The following is a 20,169-nucleotide window of genomic DNA, read 5'->3' as shown; positions in this document are numbered from 1 at the left end:
TGCCATGCCATGCCATGCCATGCCACACCTTGCCATGCCATGCTGTGCCATGCCGTGCCGTGCCATTCTGTGCCGTGCCGTGCCGTGCCATGCCATGCCATGCCGTGCCGTGCCGTGCCATGCCATGCCATGCCATGCCATGCCATGCCATGCCATGCCATGCCATGCCATGCCATGCCACACCTTGCCATGCCATGCTGTGCCATGCCGTGCCGTGCCGTGCCATGCTGTGCCGTGCCTATCCCGTTCCGTTCAGGGCCAGGCGCGGGCGCTGTGCGGGGGCAGCAGGTCCCTGCAGATGGGGTGGGGTGTTTTTTCCTCGTCAAGGAAAATGTTTTCTTGTTCCCTGGGCTGCTGGCGGGCGAGGCTCCGGCTCCAGCTCCGGCTCCGGCTCCGGCTCCGGCTCCGTACAGCAGCCTTGGATCAGATCGGGTGTCCTGCAGTTAAGGACAGGCCGGTGCCAAGTCTCCCCCGCTCTCCGGCGCTGCTCAGCCGAGCTTCTCCCCGATGCCTTTGGCTTTCGCAGCCCGGCCTACGGAAACAACGTGCTGCTCTGCCTCTTCATAGCTCAACTTTTCGGTTTTGACTCGGTTTATTATTATTTTAAAGCATGTGTAGCGCAAAGCAAATCATCGACCTCCCGCTGGACCCGGGCCAGCCCCGTGTTGGGCTTGGAAATCCTCCCTGCTTTATTTTTTATTGTAAATGACCGGAGGATGGAGCGGCTCGATGGGACACGGCGGCGGCCAAGCCCGCCTGCTCCAGCCCACCCACACGCGCCGGCTGCTCCCGGTGCTTCCCCTTCGCTGCGTCCCCCGCCCCGGGCGAGTGCGAGCTGCTGCCCACTGCTCCCCCCGGCCCGGGGCCAGCTTCTGCCGTGGCTTCCAGAGGTGGTGGCTGGGCCTTGCGATCCCAGAGCACAGAATGGGGACTGGGATGGGTACAGGCATGGGCATGGGGAAGGGAATGGGGACAGCAATGGGCATGGGGACAGGGACCAGGATGGGATGAGGCCTCGTGAGCCTGGGCATGCAGGTGAAGTGCATCAAGCTTCCCATCCTGCCCCATACCTGAGCCCTTCCATGAGGCTGGCATGGACCTAGGATGGAACTGGGGTGAGGGCCAGCAGGCACATGCTGTGCCCCAAACTGACCACGCTTTGACCGCCGGGTTTAAACAAGTTCCCCGCTGTGCCGACCTTCAGTCACAATGGCAGATCCCCCGTGGATCACATATATTGACTTTAAAAATAATTAGCCTTGAAGGGAGCAGGCGCGGGGCTGGCCAGGCCCTTCATTAATATTTAAGTAACAGGGGCCATAAATCAGTTGCAGCTCAGCCAACAGCCCTGGCCGTGTCCATGGGGAAGTGGGGCCATGGTGTTCACAGGAACGTTGCCCAGTCCACAGGCACGGGAGTGCTGACATGGGCTCTGGGGGGAGAGTGGGACAGTGCGGGGGGCAGCAGCCCTCTTGCACTGGGAATGACCAGGAGCATGCCAAGAACACGCTAGGAGCTCACCAGGCTGCCCAGCACAAGCCACAGGCAGCTCTGGAGCGACGGACGCAGCACGGGCTGGTTGTTTTCCTGCGAGAACAAGGTGACATTTCTTGTCTCCTTTCTCATGCTCTAAGTGTGAGATTTTTTCCCTGTTCCCAGTGCTTTCATGGCGTGCCAGGGGTTTTTAACACGTCTGTTCACCGCCTGCCAGGGGAGCCGACACTCGCACCGTCAGCGTGGCGGCGGCGGCTCTGAAGCTGTGCCAGGGGTCTCGGTGCTGAGTCGGGGCCCTGCTCCCTCCAGAGCCAAGCAGTGCAGTGCTGCCGGGCCCCATCCTGCTCCAGCATCCCCAGCGAACAGCATGGACCCCTCAAGCGCTGCCCCTGTATGAACCCTCCTGGCTCAGCAGCTCCTGTTGCACTTGGCTTTGCAGCAAGGGATGGTTTTGGTCATACATGAGTGTGCTGGGGGGGCTGGAGCTGCCTCTGAAGGACAGCAGCCTGGCTGGACAGTGCCCAGCCTGGTGGCTGCAGTGCCCAGGCAGAGCGGGGTGAGCCAGGAGGGGCTGCAATCAGGACTCCTAAAGCATCTCCCCTGCTCCAGGTGGGAAAAAAATGACTCTTGTGGGATTTCTGTTGGCCATACCAGAGTGGGTTCTTGACCCCAGACCCCAGGAAGACCAGCAGGTAACCCCCAGGAGGATGAGCAGCTGACCCCCAGCTGTCTGTAGCCACCCCACACACATGATGGACTGGCCACTCTTCACGACCTGCCAGGCGAGATGGGAGCGTAGTGTGGCTGCTCCGTGTGATTAATTATCGGTTCATAACACAGGAGATTTCAAGCATGAAAGAGCCTCTCTACAAGCACGTTGTGCACACTTTATCCATCATATGAGACTCCAGATGTTTCCATTTTATTGTTATTAAATCACTGCCTGGAGAGCACAGGTAGCGGGAGGCCTCCTGCCCCATGCCGGGCACTGCTGGGGGGGACACACAGCACCAGGGACCCGTTTTGTTGAGGGACATGTAGCTGGGGGGCTCAGGCCAGGCTCCCCCCATCGCTCTGCAGAGAGTGGGGCAGCTGGAATGACCCAGCTGGATCAAGGGGGAGTGTGCAGGAATTAAGCCTGTGGCTGGAGCCTCTGGGTGACAGAGGACACAGAGCAGGGAACTCAGTTTCACATCCAACACACAACAAAACCTTGGTCAGATTCCCCTGTCCTCCCTCTCCCTTCCCTCTGGCTCTGTTTCCCCTGCATCTCACACCTCTCCAAGGACTGAGGTGTCACAGAAGGACAGGGGGATGCAGCACTCAGCAGCGAGGGGCTGAACCACCCCAGGGTGCTGCTCCTATGGCAGCATCCCGAGAAAAAAGCCCAGTGGATGGGAGGAGCAGGGGAGAATCCAGCCCAGGTGGGAGAGGAGAGAGCTAGGAAGGGAGGGAGGTAGAGATGGAGGCACAGGGGTCATACCAGGTAAGGAAAACAAGTAAATAGCTGATTCAGGGGTTTGTTCTCCTCTTTTATTTAACAGAAACTGTATTTTTACAGCTGCAATCCCTTAAAATGGGATTCTTTTCCCCTTAAACAAATCCTTCTAAAATAATGCTTCATAAAAAGAAGCGTTCCTCTCCTCGACCCTGAAGACAGAAAAACAATAATGCCGGCGAGGCCCTGGCCATGCTGCCAAGGAGGCCGGGGGTGGCTGTCACCCGTGTCCCTGGCAGTGCCACCCGACCCACAGCCACAGCTCTGGGGGTCTCAGTGGGAATGGCACTGCTCCGGGCCCGTGGCTCTGGTGGGATGGGCAGAGCAGAGCTGCCCTTCCAGCATCTGCCACAGTCACCTGCATCCTCACCGGCATCGTGCTGCTAATGGCAGGGCCATCCCTGTCCTCTCCAGCCCTCAGCTGATTCCAAGACCATTTTCCAGGCACGAGAGCAGCTGTCAAGGCTGCCTCATCCCTGGAGACTCCAAAAACCTGCCAAGCCCTTGTGGCATCAGGAACAATCCCATGCCAGGGCTCCCTGCTCCCTTGACTTAATTTGCTTTAATTTTGTTTTAATTTGGGTTGTTTTTTCTCTAGGCAGGAGTTTTTTTTTTCACTGCTGCTTCAGCAAAAGCGATTCAGGAAATTCCGATGAAATCCCGGCATGCAGCAGCCCTGCCCCTGCTTGCCGGCAGGACAGGCCAGGAGCTTAATTCTCATTAATAACCACCATGGGTCAATTATTGTGAGAAGGAGGAAAAGCAGCAAAAAGCTCTTTGGCATCACGTGTTGTTTAAGCTTCCAAAAATAAATGTTCTTTGCAAATCAATCTGTTTGCAGCTCCACACGTGGAGTCGACAGGGAGAGTTGCTGGAGGAAGAGAGTGTTTATAAAGGGGGTTTATTTTAAATAAACAGGCACTTAAGGCTGAGGCTGCTGCTCCCATGTCCCATCCCTCGTCCTCTGCGTGAGCTCCCGGCATTGCCCGCGAAGCGCCGCAGTTGAGCCACAAACGTGGTGAGTCTCTGGCTCCCACATCGTGGGTTTGGCTCAGCACCCACTTGGGAGACCCAGCACCCACCGGCTGCCCCCAAGGAAGGCAGGGCTTGGCGGTGGCAGCCTGAGCCTCCCACAGGAGCCATGGCCACAGGAGCCACGGTTCTTGTGAGAGGATCCCCTGCTCACTTGAGGGACGTGACAGCAATGCTGGGCTCGGTGGGCTGCACATCTCATCTGCCTTTTTTCCCCCTCTTATGTTTGTTAAAAATATATAAGGGATGTCAGAGTTACCACAGACACTCAGGGCAGCTTCTGTAAGACTCCACTGGGTACCCCTCTGGTTGGTTACAGTGCAAGATGAGGGAAGAGCCTCAAGCTGTGCCAGGGGAGGTTCAGGTTGGGCATCAGGAAGAATTTCTCTGTGGAAAGGGCTGTCAGGCATTGAAAGGGGCTGCCCAGGGAAGTGGTGGAGTCCCAGCCCAGTGGTGTCCAAGGAACAACTGGATGTGGTACTCAGTGCTCTGCGCTGGTTGACAAGGTGGGGATCAGTCACAGGTTGGTCTCAATGCTCTTGGAGGTCTTTTCCAACCTCAGAGATTCTGTGATTCTCTTCTATAAAGTGTGTATTTACCATGCATCTCCCAGCTGTGGTGTGTTGGGAAGGGCGACATGTTCGGGATATCTCTGATCCACACAAAGACAAATTCGAGGGAGTCCCGCTCCCACAGGGATCATTCTCAGGCTCCCAGCTGGTCCTCGTGAGGTGGGGGGTGTGTACCCAGTCTCACTGTTGCTTTGCCTGCAGGAGCCGTGGGAGCAGGATGCTACCGGACGTCGTGGCGCTGCTGATGGTGACGACGGTGATGGTGATCGGCCCTCGCTCGGCCACGGGAGGCGGCGTGGGGGGCTACGCTCAAGTCAAGTACATGCAGCCCATGGTGAAGGGACCCCTGGGACCCCCGTTCCGTGAAGGCAAAGGGCAGTACCTGGGTAAGGGATGCACTCTGCGGGGCTGTGGGATGACACGGGTCAGTGGGAAGGGGACATGGCACTTCACAGCCATTGGGCACTTGTCAGCCTCTATCCTGAGGGTCAGAGCTCCCAGGAGCTGCCTGGCACAGCTGAGGGTGCTGCTGTCCAAAACACTTTGGCCAAGCATGGAGGGACCATTTGGGTCTCTAACCCAGTGCAAAAGGACAGGATGGACACTGGTAGAGGCTCAGCAGAGAAGTGAAGCCCTTTGCTGGGGCTGGGAGGGCACTGCCGGGCCCCTTGGTCTGGGAGCCAGGGGACACAGGGGACCCTCCAGCCTCTGGCTCCCACCCTCCTGCCCAACCCCAGCAGCTGTGAGGCACAGAAACCCCGGCACTCACCATCTCTGCCTCTCCCTGCTGTTAAACCTGAGCTGTCCTGGCAAGGCTTTTTCCACTTCTCCACCTATTCCGTTTCCCTGTCTGCATTTTGCACCAGCTGGGAATAGAAGGAGTGCCAAGGCTGGAGCTGAGACACAGCCTGGCAAGGGAAGAGCAGGAGAGAGACATTTCCTCCTTCGAAGAGCAGCGACCAGAAACTTCACACGTGTTAAATTGCTCCCCACTGAGTGATGTGCACCTGGAGGGGCCAAGGCACCAGGGTCACTGCTCCTCACAGCCAGGGCTCACACCTCCAGCCTTCTGTAAGCCCCTGCCCCCAGCTCGCCTGCCTGCACCCACCCCAGTGCTGCCACCACCACGGGATGGGGCACTGCTGGGCTCGAGTATCCAGACCTGCCAGGTTGGTGCTTGGCCCTTGGGAAGAGCCACTGGAGCCTCCCTGTGGGTTGTCATGGACCCAGACCCTCCCAGGAGCTGAAGAATTGGCTCTGGGAGAAGAAACTGGAGAAGGCTGGGCCACCGGTGGCTGATTTACTGCAGGGCTGAATGGCTTATCAGGAGTTCAGCACATGTGTCAGAAAACACACAGCAAAACCTAGAGCCGAAGCGTGCTATGAGCCCCCCCTCCCTGCCCCTTCCCAGCTGTTGTAAAGCTGCTCCCTGAATCCCAGCCAGAGCCAAAACCTTCCAGCGTAGCACAGGAACACTTCAGCTGCTGGTGGGACTGGATTCAAATCTCTCTCTGCTGTTTTCCCTTATTTTTTTCCCTTCTTCCTATGCATGGGAGCAGCTTGCATTGCCTCTGAGCAACGCTGCCTATGGTGGGGAGAGCAATGAGTATGCCAGGCTGGGGCAAGGAGGGGCTAGACCAGGCACAGAGGGGACACTGAGGCAGGGCAGAGCATGGAAGTCCCCTAGACATTACTCCTCTAAAACCCTTGGGAAAGAGAAGACAGGTGGGGAACAGGAGAGGGGGACACAGGGACAGCTGCAGCCCGACCCACCGGCTGTGGGGCCACACGGAGGCAGCTGGGGAAGCCGGTGCCTCCTGGATCCCACCGAGCTCCCATCTCTGCTTAACCTCTAATTTGGCAAGGAAAATCCCTGCTGGCCTTCTGCCCTGCTCGGGGAGCTCAGCTGACTCGCCGCGACGGCGCAGGGCTGTGCCGTGCCCCTGCGGGTTACCCCGACCCGGCGGGAGCTGTGCGGGGCCCCCGGACTGGCTGGGGGGCTGGGACCCCCGGCTGGGGGGCGAGGGGTTCCCTCCTGCCTCCAGGTGCCAACTGGTTATCGACAGGTTTCCTCAGGGTGCCAGACACCTTTTCTGGTGCCAGACACCTTTTCTGACCCAAAAATGAGTGCCCCAGAGCACAGAGGGAGCTCAGGGAAGGAGATACTGCTAAACGCTGAAATGCTCAGAATATTGAAGCAGACATTTGCACATTGGGGTTTATTTTGGCTTAATTTAAACCACGTCCATGGCCCTGCAGCCAGGTAAACCCACGAGCGAGTGCTGTGCTGGGGCACCCACTGCTGGGGGAGACGGTATGAGAGGTGCTAAAACACTGATCCCACGCAACATCCCTGTGAGCCTGCGAAACTCTCTCACAAGACAGGGCTTGGCAGCAGCTCTGGAACAAGCTCGGCCGGGGTCCGCCACAGAGCAGCCAACCTCTCCTTCCTGCAGTGTCATCTGGCCGCGCTGGCCAGACCCGCTGCTGGCTGCTCCTGGCTGGGAACCACTTCCCATCCTGCTGGATTATTCCTCTGCTGGCCGGTCTGCGCTGCTGGGTCTCTCCTTCAGGCAGGACGGGTCCTTACTGGGATGAACACAGCTCCAGAGGGGCTGCAGCACCCACCTGGCCACGTCCCTGCTCCTCAGGAGGTGGAACGCTCCGTGGTGCCCGGGGGGAGCTCCCAAGGGTGGTTCCTGTCCTGTCCCCTTCCCGCTGCCCCAGCTGGCTCCGCGTTAACATTCACGGCAGCTCTGTTCATGCTTCGAGGGGAACACAGAACCCCACGCTGGTGCTGCGAAACGCAGAGCTCCGAGACATGTGTCTGTGGTAAGACATGGGCTTTTGAAATCGGACACCAGTGGGGCTGCAGTGTTCCAGTTTCTCTCCGCTGACGGCCCCGGTTTGGTTTTCCCGTCTGCTTTTTTGGCCGCCTGCAAGCTGGCAGCTCCCGCCTGGCGTTTCTCTCCACTGCCTTGTGTGAGGAGTGTGTGTGTGCTTTTTCCTTCCTTCGTGGGCTCAGCTGTAGATCCTTGTTCTGATTCCATGCAAAATGACCTAGAAAACTAATTCTTTTCAAACTATTGCAAGAAAAAAAAATAAAAAGAAAAAGTAGGGGGAGAAAACACGTTGAAATAATTTTCTGGAGAAATTTTTTTCCAGAATCCAAACCCCAGAAATAGTGCAGCACTGCACAGCTCCCTTGCCCTCTTTCCCACACCATTTTCCGGGGTGAAGAGCAGGAGTTTGCAGAAATCCAGTGGCAGTGTCATGACAGACAAGTATTTCCTTCATCAGGAGAGCCAAGTGACCGCAGCTACAGCTGAGGATGCGGGCCAGGCTTTGATTTATAGATAAGCTCTAAAAATGTTTCCATTATCCAAAGGAAAACACAGCAGCACCAGGCTGGGAAGGGCCAGGGCTAATTGCTGTGTTTAGGGCAGGCAAAGCCACCTCCGATGCTCCGGGAGCTGTGCCTGCTGCTGCCACAGTTATTCTTTTCACGTGTCTCAAATCTCCCATAAGCTCTTCCCGTTGACTGAGGAAATCTCCATGCTGGCGGATCCCAGCACCACGGGTGTCCATGCTCCCAAAGCCCAGTTTGGCTCACTGAGGGGGCCAGACTGGCAGACCCTGGGGACTGTGGCATGCAGCCTTGTATCCTGCTCTCACCCCAGGCAGGATCCATCCCCATCCCAGGAACTTGTTCATATAGATCTCTTCCCAACTGGAATGATCTACCCTGGGCAGATTTGATTTAAATTCACCCAAGATGTCACAGCCTTTTCCTCTGCCTTTTGCACTTCTCATCATCGTCCCGTGTACGTGTGACTGTCGAGTATTTCCTTCATTTCAAACTGCCCAGAAAAGAGTTTGTCAGATTTATTCTTTCTCACCCTTTCCCGGTGTCACGTGGGAGGTGACACCCTGCCTGGGTCAGCCTCGAGGAGTTATTTATGCTCACGTCTGTGCTTTCCATGCTGAGCTGTGGTGGGCATGTCATCTGCCTCTCCTCGCCTTTGGAGTCTCTCAGCCCATTAGTTTCTTTCTTATATCCGTTTGCAAAAGACCTCAATAAATTCTTGAAATGTCAAGTGGTTGCGGCCTATTCCCAGCTGGGCTGACTCATTCGGATGGAGCTGAGGCTGCATTTCCCTCCCAGCTCTTGGCTTCTCCTCCATCCCCAGAGCTTTTTTCCTTTTTTGTTTCTCTCTGCCTTGCTGGACATGGGAGCTGAGCCAGCAAGCACTGTGGGCATGGCCTAACCCATACACCCATCGCCTCCTCAGGCTCTCGAGTACATGTCCAAGAGTTTTCTTTTTAATCCAAAAGGATTAAAGGTCTCCCAGGGCCCTGGACTCGCAGGACGGGGTGAGGGATTATCCTCAGTCTTGGCTTGTTCTGTCACCATCCTCTCAGCTGAGCCCAGGCAGGAGCGACTGAATCCCACGGTGCTTTCAAGGCTGCTGGGAAGTGAGGCAGCAGGAGGTTTGAATCCAGCTCCAAAAACATCCTGCAGTAACTCATCACAAAACAGCTCTGCCTGAGCTGACAGCAAGCGCTGGCACCTTCCATGGTATCACCTGACATCATGGAGGGATGTGAGGCTGGAATGAGAACCCTGGGCTTTAGCCTTGCCTCAGGACAGCCCTGCTGATGTGGGGGCCCAGGAAGCTGCTGTGGCTATGTTTAAGTGGAAGGGTCCCCCTTGAAGCCCTGCCCAGGCCATGCAGAGACCCCGGCTCCAACATCCCAAGGACATCCTGCACCTGCACACTCCTTGCTGACCTCCAGCTCTAGTGACACTGTGTCTCCTCTTTCCACAGACATGCCGCCGCTGCTGCCCATGGACCTCAAAGGGGAGCCAGGACCACCAGGGAAGCCTGGCCCACGTGGACCCCCCGGGCCCCCCGGCTACCCAGGAAAACCGGGCACGGGGAAGCCAGGAATGCACGGCCAGCCTGGGCCCGCTGGGCCCCCTGGCTTCTCGGGCATTGGGAAACCCGGCATCCCAGGACTCCCCGGAAAGGCGGGTATGAAAGGGATGCCCGGAGCCAAGGGCGAGCCTGGCATGCGAGGGGAGCAAGGGCCGCGGGGACTTCCCGGCCCGCCGGGCCTGCCCGGGCCAGCCGGCCTCTCTGTCAATGGGAAGCCGGGTCCCCAGGGCGGCCCCGGCCTGCCCGGGTTTCGGGGCGAGCCTGGCCCGAAAGGAGAGCCGGGTCCCCGCGGAGAACGAGGGATGAAGGGTGAAAACGGCGTGGGGAAGCCAGGGTTACCGGGGCCCCGGGGGAACGGGGGCCCTCCCGGCCCCGCGGGGCCCCCAGGGCCCGCCGGTGTTGGGAAGCCCGGCCTCGCTGGGCTGCCGGGCGCGCCGGGGGACAAGGGCGACATGGGCCCCCCGGGCGGGCCGGGTGTCACCGGGGAGCCCGGCCCTGTGGGGCCGCGGGGACCCCCGGGGATCGATGGGATCGGTGTCCCGGGCGTCGCGGGGGTGCCGGGGATACAGGGCCCCATGGGACCGAAGGGAGAGCCCGGGATCCGCGGCCTCCCTGGCCTGCCAGGCCCCACGGGCTATGGGAAACCGGGCTTGCCCGGCCTGAAAGGAGACCGCGGGCAGCCCGGGGCGCAGGGAGCCATCGGCGATAAGGGGGAGCCCGGCGTTGATGGGGAGCCGGGCGAGCCGGGCCCTGCCGGCATCATCGGCCCGCCGGGCCCACCGGGGTCCATGGGGCTGCCGGGCAAGCACGGGCTGCCCGGCTCCAAGGGGGATGTGGGGCCGAGCGGGCCCCCGGGAATGCCGGGGATGCGCGGCGACCAGGGCCCGAACGGCTTCGCGGGGAAGCCGGGGGTGCCGGGGGAAAGGGGCCTGCCCGGGTCACTGGGACCTCCCGGCCCAACGGGCCCCAAAGGTGAACCAGGGTTCATCGGCCTTCCGGGGGTGCCTGGATTAACGGGTGGCCCCGGGCCCAAAGGGGATGGTGGGATCCCGGGGCAGCCGGGGCTGCGGGGCCCCTCCGGCATCCCGGGATTGCAAGGACCTGCTGGTCCCATGGGGCCTCAGGGGTTACCAGGCCTGAAAGGGGAGCCCGGGCTCCCTGGCATTCCTGGCGAGGGGAAGACCGGTGAGCCTGGCATGGCCGGACCCATCGGCCCACCTGGAATGCCAGGAACGCCAGGGCTGAACGGACCACCAGGCCCACCAGGGCCACCCGGGCCACCAGGAGCGCCAGGAGTGCTGGACGAGACGGGCATCGCAGGGCTGCACCTGCCGGACGGTGGCGTGGAGGGGGCTGTGCTGGGCAACGGGAAGCCGGGCAAGCCACAGTATGGCCGAGGAGAGCTCGCTGCCCGCATTGCGCCGGCTTTCACTGCCATCCTCACCTCCCCCTTCCCCGCATCTGGCATGCCTGTCAAGTTTGACCGGACCTTGTATAACGGGCACAATGGCTACAACCCGGTCACCGGGATCTTCACCTGCCCCGTATCCGGAATCTACTACTTTGCCTACCACGTGCACGTCAAAGGGACCAACGTTTGGGTGGCCCTGTATAAGAACAACGTGCCAGCCACCTACACCTACGATGAGTACAAAAAGGGGTACCTGGACCAGGCCTCGGGCAGTGCCGTGCTTGAACTCAAGGAGAATGACCAGGTCTGGGTACAAATGCCCTCGGACCAGGCCAACGGGCTGTACTCCACAGAATACATCCACTCCTCTTTCTCCGGGTTCCTGCTCTGCCCCACATAACGGCTGTTGGGCACTTTTCCTTTACACCCACTTTAGCCATAAACTGTCTTTTTTTTTTTTTTTTTTTGATAAAAAAGTGTTTTAAAATTAATACAAAAAAGAAAAATCACTGGGAAGAATGCGCAAGACATTGTCGTGGGACCTTGCTTCATGCTGTTTGATCCATGAGTCAAGAGGGTAATTGGGAAGGAGACATCTATCCATCTATCTTTCTCTTTTTGGGGGAGGGAGAAGGGAGGGAGGGGAGCGACTTCCTCAGCAAAGCGTATTTGGAATAAGTTTTACCCCAGTGACTGGACATCAAACACAGGAACGTGCTTGGGATGGCAAGGATCTGGCTCTGTGATCCAGAGAGGGTCAGCTGGAAGACCAGACCCCCCCCTGGCCTGTATCAAGTGCCCTCGTTTCCCATTTGGAATGCTAGATAAATAAATCCAGCTGTGTCATGGCTGGCATGTTTGGTAACCGACACAGGGTCCCAGGCACTTACACAAACCCATACAGCAGCAGGGATCCACGCTGGATTGAGAAATTTCCTTCCAAACCACCAGATGCCCAAGTTCCAGGCTCACTGACGCCTGCTTTTCCAGACTGTGCTTTGGGGCAGTCTCTCCGATTCACTCTGGATTCAGCGTGGTTGGATTTATAATCCTAAAAAGTGGAACACTTTGCATAAGCACCTTCTTCTAAGAAGTAAATATTATTTTTAACCCTCCCCCCCAGCACCTTTAGGAATAAAACCATCCAGGCACTGGTACCTGGGAGGATGCCACAACCAGTTCCAAAGGCAGTGAGGGAAGCTGGGACCCCCATGATGAACAACGATCCACTCTCTCCATTCACCTGCTGGGAAATCCAAGGGCTGGTCCTGTCCCGTCTGTCTCTGCAGCCCAAAGACTTGCTTGGCCTCAGGAGCATCTCTGCCCACACAAGGATGGCAGTGCGAGCCTAGCTCACGGTGCTGCCAGCTGGTGTGACATAAGGAAGTGCCACTGATGGACAGCTTGCTTTTCCTGTCTATTTCAGGATGTGTGAACTCTTGCATTGGTGTCCCCCCTTTCTCTGGGGATCTTGGAATTAAGAAAAAATAGTGCTGGTTCTAACTTTCCACACAGTGATTTCACCACGGTGCTATGACCCATTTAACAACATGACTTACAAGTGTAGTGCAATATGTACCTGTGACAGGGCACCAGCCCCAGGGCCACCCTGTGACTTAGGTTAAAGAAATCAACATTTGCCTGTTGTTACCACTTTGTCTCTCTAATGCTTGGAGCATTACTGACCCGAGCATGAGCTGCAGGGCTCTGGGCCGGGTGTGACAGCACTGCCCACACAGATCCTGTGGCTCTGCAGGTTTTCTCACAGTAGAACAGTCACTGCCACTTCCAGGACAGGGATGCTGCTCATCCCAGGGCAGGAGCATGCTGCTGAAGTCAATCCATGTGCATATCCCACTGCATGTCCCTCTGCAAAGGCACATCCCTGAGAGACAGCAACAATTTGGTCACCAGCTCTGATCTTTGCATTTTCCTAAAGCCTGTTTGATGGCCAAAGAAATGTAGCGAGACTGGGACTGGGCTTGTTTTCCAGATGGACTCTACGAGATATTTAAACAACTTTTCTTTTCCTATTTCTGTTTTGTTTGTTTGTTTTCTCCTCAAGTCTGTCCTGTGTTTCTGCCTCTTGCCATTCAGGCCTTCCTTTTAAAAACTCACCTATCCCTGAAATAAAGAGTTTGCTGTTGAAAGGTCAGTGCTCCGGGCACTGCCTGTTGGGGCTGTGTCCCCTCCCTGGGATCTTGTCCCTGGGAATTTCTCTTCTTAGGCAGAGATGAAACTCCTCAAGCTGAAAGGTGTCTGATCCCACTGGATGTTTTTAACTCCTGAGGGCGGGGTCAGGACTATTTGGGTTGTGATCCTAACAAGTTATTTCCCAGCAGGAACAGTCCCTAAAATTAAAAGTGGAAGCTCAGATGATTTTTCCAAGCCCAGGTTTGGTAGGGGAGGGTGCTGGGAGGGGACCTGTCTCCTTTCCTGTGGAGAACAGAGGGATTTGAGCTGGTCCAGCCCCACCATGCGCATGACCCGCACAGGGCCAGGAGCTGCCACGCCTGGTGGGAGCTTCATCCTGCTCCTCAAAGTGACTTATTTATACTGTGCCTAATCTACAGCCCATCTCCTGTTCTGTTTCACTCCAAACTTCTTGTTCGAGCTGGCAAAAAGCAACGACCAAACTCCTCACTGTAACCACCCCCAGATTAAGTTCGTGCTGTAGATACTGTTTTGCAATTCCACTTTCCCTTCACGTGCAGAGCGAACCCATAATCACCCCTCGCAGCTATTTAACCTCTTACATTTACACACTAATGGAAAGCAAAGATATTACACGCACATAGTTAGGCTAAAAAAACGATGCACAGGATGAGGGAGGCTGTTCACTCTCCAGAAGGATTTTTTTCTGGAATACTGAGTACATATTAGCCAGCAGAAAGGATTATTTTCTGTCGTGTGTGTGAGCGCGTGGGATTTTGGTTTCAATCACAAGAATAAAAAAGGTTGGGTTGGATGAGGTATGTCTATTTTTAATGCTGAAAACTGCATTACAATGTGCATTTTTATATACAAATTCTTACTATTTTTTTTAAATTTGCCTCTAGTATCTTCATTTCTAACCTAGTATATAGAGGTTTTTAGTTTTGTAAATACTTATTACATGCACTGTCCTAGTAAAAGTTGGTTTAAAATGCACTCTTTGTGACCCAAAACTGACCTGCTCTTCACAACTAAAACTGCAGTACTTGATTGTATTGACAAACATCAATAAAACTTATTGTATAGAGGTGGGCTCAGCTGTGCTTTGTCCTGGGACTTGCTCTCATGCAGTTCTCTTACCCTTTATTTTCACCTCAAATCTCCTCACTCCCAGCAGATTCCCTCACTAAATAATATCCTTATGCAAAAAGTTATTGCATGTTTCTTATGATTAAGGAAAAGACTCCTGTCTCTAGAAATTCTGTTTTAGAAAAGGTTGAAACCCAGATCCTTCCAGCCTGGTGATTATTAATTTGAGGAACTCAAGCTGAAGTCTTAGGGATTCCCTTTCCCTTCTGTGTGGTTTTCTTCCATTTTTTTATCCTATATCATACACCTTGTGCACAGCCAACCTCCATCCTGAGCTAGTCAGGAACACTCAGGACTGGTGAATCACCTGCAAAGCACCTTCACAGGCTCACAGTCCAAAGAAAAGAAAATGTATTTTCCCACCTGATCTCACCCAGCAGAGGCAAAACATTTCCTGGGACGCCTAGCTGACACACGGGCACCTTCAAAAGCTCATTCCAAGGAACAAGCTATCCTCCTGCTGCCATCCATGGGGCTCCCAGCAAATTCCCTGGTCTCTGCACCATCATCACACGCTGGATTCCAGCACCTGAACTCCTTCCACAGGCTGAGAAGGAAAAGGGGCCTTTCCAGAGGCTCTCCCTGCAATGCCCAGTGTCAACTCACCCTTGTACCAAGAACCACTCCTGGTCCTCTTGGCACTGAGGATGCACAACCTCATGACTTGAGTGAAAACACAGGAGCAGTGGCTACTTAACAAAGATAACTTTCCAAGGAAACTGAAAGGTTTAGCACACATCTAAATTTTGGCCCAAAGAGCTCTAGTCTTTAAACAGGAACTCTTTGCTTGTCAGGAGTTCCAAACATTTAAAATTATAAAGCTGCTTTAAAAGAAAAATATCTTCTTTTAAATAATTCCATGAATCTGGTTGCCTCTCTGGCAGAATAATGTGGAAAACCTGATATTTCACAGCTCAGCTCTGCAGCACAATACAAAAATATACAACAGACCAAAATTCCACACGTTCCCAGGACAAGAATCCATTTATACAAGGAAAACCCGTTAAAGCATCACACAAAAGACTGGCACTTGAAGGAAGCAGACTACAGGGAAAACTGGAAGGACCCGTGGCAGCCAGATTCCCACATGTGCATGCAACCTGACACAGCCACCACGTGCCGACGCCACCGGGGAGCACAACGGCCACTTCCCGGTGTCACAAGACATAGTGGAGAAATAACAAGTTACACTGTCACATTCAAGTTTATAAACATTTCCATATGATGACATTTTGTTTTCAATTATTAAAAAACTTCCAACCCTTTCTAGATGTGCCATTCCCAAGCTGTTTCTCCCTTTTTGATCAGCTCCACTAAGAAAAGGTTTTAAATGTAAAATTCTGGAATACAGCTGCGCTAGAATGTTCTTGGCCACCAGCACCAGCTTCTTTTAAACATTGATGCCCCCAATTAATCCACCTTTCCCTTTAATTTTGGGGCAATTCTTACCAAGTACAAAGGCTTAGACTGTGGTAAGTTAACTCCTGCATCCTGCTCAAGTCACTTTTGTGACTGACTGCAGCAGAACCAGGAATTCTATCCCTGTACTACCTCCACTCCCAGATTTGCACTCTACAGGAGCTGGACTCCGATGACGCTTGGCAGTCCCTTTCAACTCGGGGTATTCTGTGATTTAAACAGGAATCTCACTTGGTGCTCTGGGCATACACAGGACTTCAAAAATACAGGATGCATGGGTTAGGAACACACTGCAGCAGTGTGAGAGCAGCTGTGCAAGGGGGCACAAAGTGCAGCAGGTGCCTGTAGGATCACAGGGCCAAGGACACAGGAGGAGCAGCAATTAGTGACACCCTCTCCCAGCAGGGACAACAAGCCAGCTGGGATCGTCTGCAGGCATCAAAGGTCTCTCACAGAGCCATCAGCAATGCAAAGAAATCTCTTCTCCCTTCTCTGGCACTTCTCATTCTGCCTTTAGGGCAACACACCTCCCAGGGAAGTCTGCGCTCCATGATCCTAAGTCAGCACAGGTGACAACGTGGGCCACCAGGTCTCTCTGGTGACTCCTGTGACATCTCTTATCTGGCCAGCTGAGAGTGACCTGCTGCTGTACGAGGGGTGTGGAGACTCCCAAAACCACTGGACAAGCCACTGACCACCAAAACACAGCCCACGGACACAGGAGCACAGGAAAACAGGGAGAAAGTCCACGGATTCAGACACCCGCCAGTAACTGCAATGACAAATGGCACAACGGTGGACAAAGCAGAAATCCTATGGAAAATGAGACACTCCTGTACACTCAGGGGAGCTGCACCAACTGTCCAAGTGCAGCCACTTCCCAGATGATCCGTGACTGAAGGGGATGTCCCCTCTTTTCCAAGCTGGCTCATGCTCCCAGCTCCCAGCTTACAGCAGCAGGCACCCTTCCCAGGTGAGGCTCGCTGGCGTTGGCCGATGGTGCGGATCCACCACTGGGTCTGACCAGAGAAGCAGAGCTGACCATCCCTTCGCCTTCAGAAAAGCCCTGGAGCTGCCCCGGAGCTCAGAGCCGCTGGCAGTAGAGTTCATGGAGGCTCTTGGCCATCCTCTGGGTCTCCTGGAAAGCCTCACAGCTCTGCTCCCAGCTCGGGGGCACCTGCTCCTCCCCGTAATAGGCGCCGGCAATGGCCCCCGCCATGGTGGCGATGGTGTCCGTGTCCCCCCCCAGGGAGATGCAGTAGATGATGGTTCTCTGCAGGGCATTGTAGTGGTCAGGAATGTCGGGATCAGCATCCATGCAGCGCAGGAAGGAGTAAATGGCAGTGGGGACGGAGCGCAGAGCAGCGATGCCATTGCCTGGAACACACCCTGTCATCACCCTCTGGCTTCCTTCCTTTTCCCTTCCTACTGTAACTTCCTGTTGCCAGTGACTTTCCATAAAGATATCATGGATTTTACCAGGAAAAGGTGCAAGTTGGTGCCTCAGAAACCCCCCAGTTCCCCAGTACCACTCACATCCTGCAGAACAATTCCCAGTTACCCCAATATAGTCTGGCATACCCATATACCCATCCCCATCCAACATGACAACCCAAGAGCACTTAAGAGATCTTGGAATATTAAGAAACATTATGAAGATAACATTTCCTTAATAAGACCTTTTTTTCCTGTCAATACAGAGAGGGAATCACTGAGCTGAGACTCAGAACTCCTGTCGGGTTAGTACAGGCAGCTTTTCCAGCACATTCTGTGCCTGACAGGCTGAAGAGGAATCTGAGGGAAGACACATCTACCAGGCTTGCTGAGTTAGTCCTGCTTCCAGCTTTCCTAATGCTTGTACTAAGAAAGGTACTCACCCAACTCAAACAATACATCTGCTTTGGGAATGCTGCTGAGCTCCAAAAATTCCTTGATTTTCTTTAGACGCCTGGAAAACGGTAAATCCTCAAATCCCAGCCTGCAAACAGAGAGTGCAGTGAAGAGGAGAGAATGTGAAGAGCCAGAACAAACCACCACAGCAGGGTTGGGGCTTCCCCCCCCAGCTACTCACGCTCGGGCATCACTGAGAGACTTGTCATCCGCCTCCACGTGCTCCATGTGGCTGATGAGCTGCTCCAGGAAGGTTTCCCTGCTGAGCCCTTCCTGCAGTGCCAGGTGCACGGCCAGGGCCTGCAGGATGGCCCCGTTGTAGCCCAGGGAGTTGGAGTGGGTCAGCTCTGCGCTCAGCTTCGCAAACTGCCGAAGAAACCCCAATGTCAGCAAAGCCTCCTGGGACACTCCCTTGGCAGCAGGGACACCCAGAGGAGCCCAGAATGTTCTGTTACCTTCTTGACATCCTGAACATCGGAGTAGACGAGGGAGATGCCGGCCACCCTCATGGCCCCGCCGTTCCCATAGGAGCCCTTCCCATTGAACTGGGCTCTCGCAGGCTCAAACACATCATTGCACTTGGGGCTCAGGAGCTTCTTGAAGACGTTGACCACGGCCATCCCATAACCCCTGTTGGGCTCCTTCTTGAACTCCTCCGCAAACCTGGTGTGGGCAGGGGGGAAAACACCCGGAGGGTTTGGTCTGTTACTGAGGTTTGTGATTGGATGAAGCTTCTTGCTACAGTGAATTAGTAACACACACGTAAATCTGTGACAGTCAGGGTTCAGTGATTCAGTTCGGCAGAGAAACAATTCCCAAAGAACAGTGTGAAAGCAGGATGTATAAACATCACCTTCCATAACCCACTTGTTTCCCTCTCAACTCTGCCTCAAAATAGAACCAAACTAGAAACATTTCCGTGGGTCACAACCACAAGGAAAGTCTTTTGTTCAAGTTCAATTGAAGAGTTTTCTAAACAAAGAAATGCTTTCCCTTAAGTGGAACCAAATGCTCCCAGGGCTGGGGATTCAACAAGGAAACAGATCATAAACAGAGTCAAGCTGAGCTCACTCCTATTCCCTCACTAAATTAAGGGCAGTACAAACATAAATAGCTACAAATAAACATGAAACGAAATGTTTCTGGAATCTCCAAGCATTCTCCTCCCCAAAGGTGAACACACACAGGGCTGACATACAGCAGCGCTGTCCTGTCAAGGCAGCTTCAGACTCCACACTGAAGCTGACGCTGGTGCACAGTCCAAGGCAACGGCAAAGCAACAACAAACTAAAGGATTAACCACCTCTTTCCTAATTTTTTCCCCTCCACAAATTAGTAATGACTCTGCCTCAGCCCCCATCCCCTCCCACAGTCAGTCACAGTGATGGTTTCACCTTCAGGAAGCCTCATCCTCACCTCTTGGCCATGTCGACCTCGTCGAACTCCCGCTTGGCCAGCAGTGACTGCACCACTGACCTGCTCATGGCCGTGTCGTCCGTGTACGGCAGCGACTCTGCAATGGGAGGGCAGAGAGTGACACCTCCAGCCAGGGACAAACTGTGCCTGCCCTTTGCCAGCACCACCCTCATCTCCAAGGCCTGACTGTCACAAGTTGCCTGGAACAGCTGTGGCTGCCCCATCCCTGGTAGTGTCCAAGGCCAGGTTGGACGAGACTTGGAGCAACCTGGGACAGCGGAAGGGGTCCCTGTCCATTGCAGGGGGTGGCACTGGATGGGATTTAAGGTCCCTTCCAACCCAAACCTGTCTGGAATTTAAGTTCCCTGGCACTCTGAGCTCGACACTGCCATGGTTGTCAGAGTAAGGAGACACAGCCAGGGAGCTGCATCCACAGCTTATAATGACACAGAATGTACTTCAAGATTAGTAAGTCAGGAGAAAATGTCTGACATCCAGAGGCATATATGGACAAGAGAGTCAGGCCAACACAGAATCACAGATTTCCAGGATGGTTTGGGTTGGAAGAGACCTTAAAGACCACAATGTTCCACCCCCTGGCATGGGCAGGGACACCTTCCACTATCCCAGGTTGCTCCAAGCCCTGGCCAAGCTGGCCTGGGATACTTCAAGGGATTGGGCAGTCACAGCTTCTCTGGGCACCCTGTGCCAGGGCCTCACCACCCTCACAGGGAAGAATTTCTTGCCAGTATCCCATCTAACCCTGCTCTCTGGCAGTGGGAAGCCATTCCCCCTTGTCCTGTCACTCCAGGCCCTTGTCAATAACCTCCATCTTTCCTGCAGACTCCCCTCAGGCACTGGAAGGCTGCAATCGCTTCCTAACAGTTAAATAACAACTCTGTGCTTCTCTCACTCTTCTCCTCCTCAAGTTTTGGCACCTCTGCTCCCTGCTGACACCCGTTCCAAGCACACTCCACCTCAGCTTCCCTGGAGTAGGAGCAGCACGGGGCGAGCACAGCAAACCACGGGTCCCTTTGCATCAGCGGTGTCCCTAAGGAATCCCCAGGGGATCAGGAATGGCCAGGGGTGTTGAACCCCTACAGCACAGGGCACAGGACAGAGCAGGACAGGGGACAACCAGGGCAGTCAGAGCGGAGATGCCCCACAACCAGGGGAGAGGTAAGGACTGGGGGC

The 20,169-nt window shown here is 55.0% G+C and overlaps 2 protein-coding genes across 3 annotated transcripts in view; one reads left to right on the top strand and one right to left on the bottom strand.

Moving 5' to 3' along the window:
- The window catches only part of COL8A2 (collagen type VIII alpha 2 chain), a 30,727-nt gene extending 16,539 nt beyond the window's left edge, over positions 1-14,188 (top strand). For both annotated transcript variants that reach the window (XM_042015528.1, XM_042015529.1), the window contains exons 2-3: positions 4,798-4,982; positions 9,426-14,188. In XM_042015528.1, the coding sequence (XP_041871462.1) occupies positions 4,814-4,982; positions 9,426-11,347 (2,091 nt within the window). In that variant the 5' untranslated portion in view covers positions 4,798-4,813 and the 3' untranslated portion in view covers positions 11,348-14,188. The remainder of the gene's footprint in view (positions 1-4,797; positions 4,983-9,425) is intronic.
- Positions 14,189-15,215: 1,027 nt separating this feature from the next.
- ADPRS (ADP-ribosylserine hydrolase) overlaps positions 15,216-20,169 on the bottom strand; it is a 5,875-nt gene continuing 921 nt past the window's right edge. Inside the window, exons 2-6 of the mRNA XM_042015553.1 lie at positions 18,976-19,072; positions 18,015-18,222; positions 17,741-17,925; positions 17,547-17,647; positions 15,216-17,046 (exon numbers count right to left, since the gene is read on the bottom strand). Coding sequence (XP_041871487.1) covers positions 16,754-17,046; positions 17,547-17,647; positions 17,741-17,925; positions 18,015-18,222; positions 18,976-19,072 — 884 coding nt within the window. The 3' untranslated portion in view covers positions 15,216-16,753. The remainder of the gene's footprint in view (positions 17,047-17,546; positions 17,648-17,740; positions 17,926-18,014; positions 18,223-18,975; positions 19,073-20,169) is intronic.

This window comes from Corvus kubaryi, unplaced genomic scaffold (genome assembly GCF_017639235.1).
Source record: "Corvus kubaryi isolate FWS band 111438036 unplaced genomic scaffold, C.kubaryi_AGA036_p1.0 split3-37304, whole genome shotgun sequence".
Taxonomy (NCBI): Eukaryota; Metazoa; Chordata; class Aves; order Passeriformes; family Corvidae; genus Corvus; species Corvus kubaryi.
The sequence above is the reverse complement of the archived record's forward strand: the minus strand, read 5'-3'. Positions and strand labels throughout refer to the sequence as shown.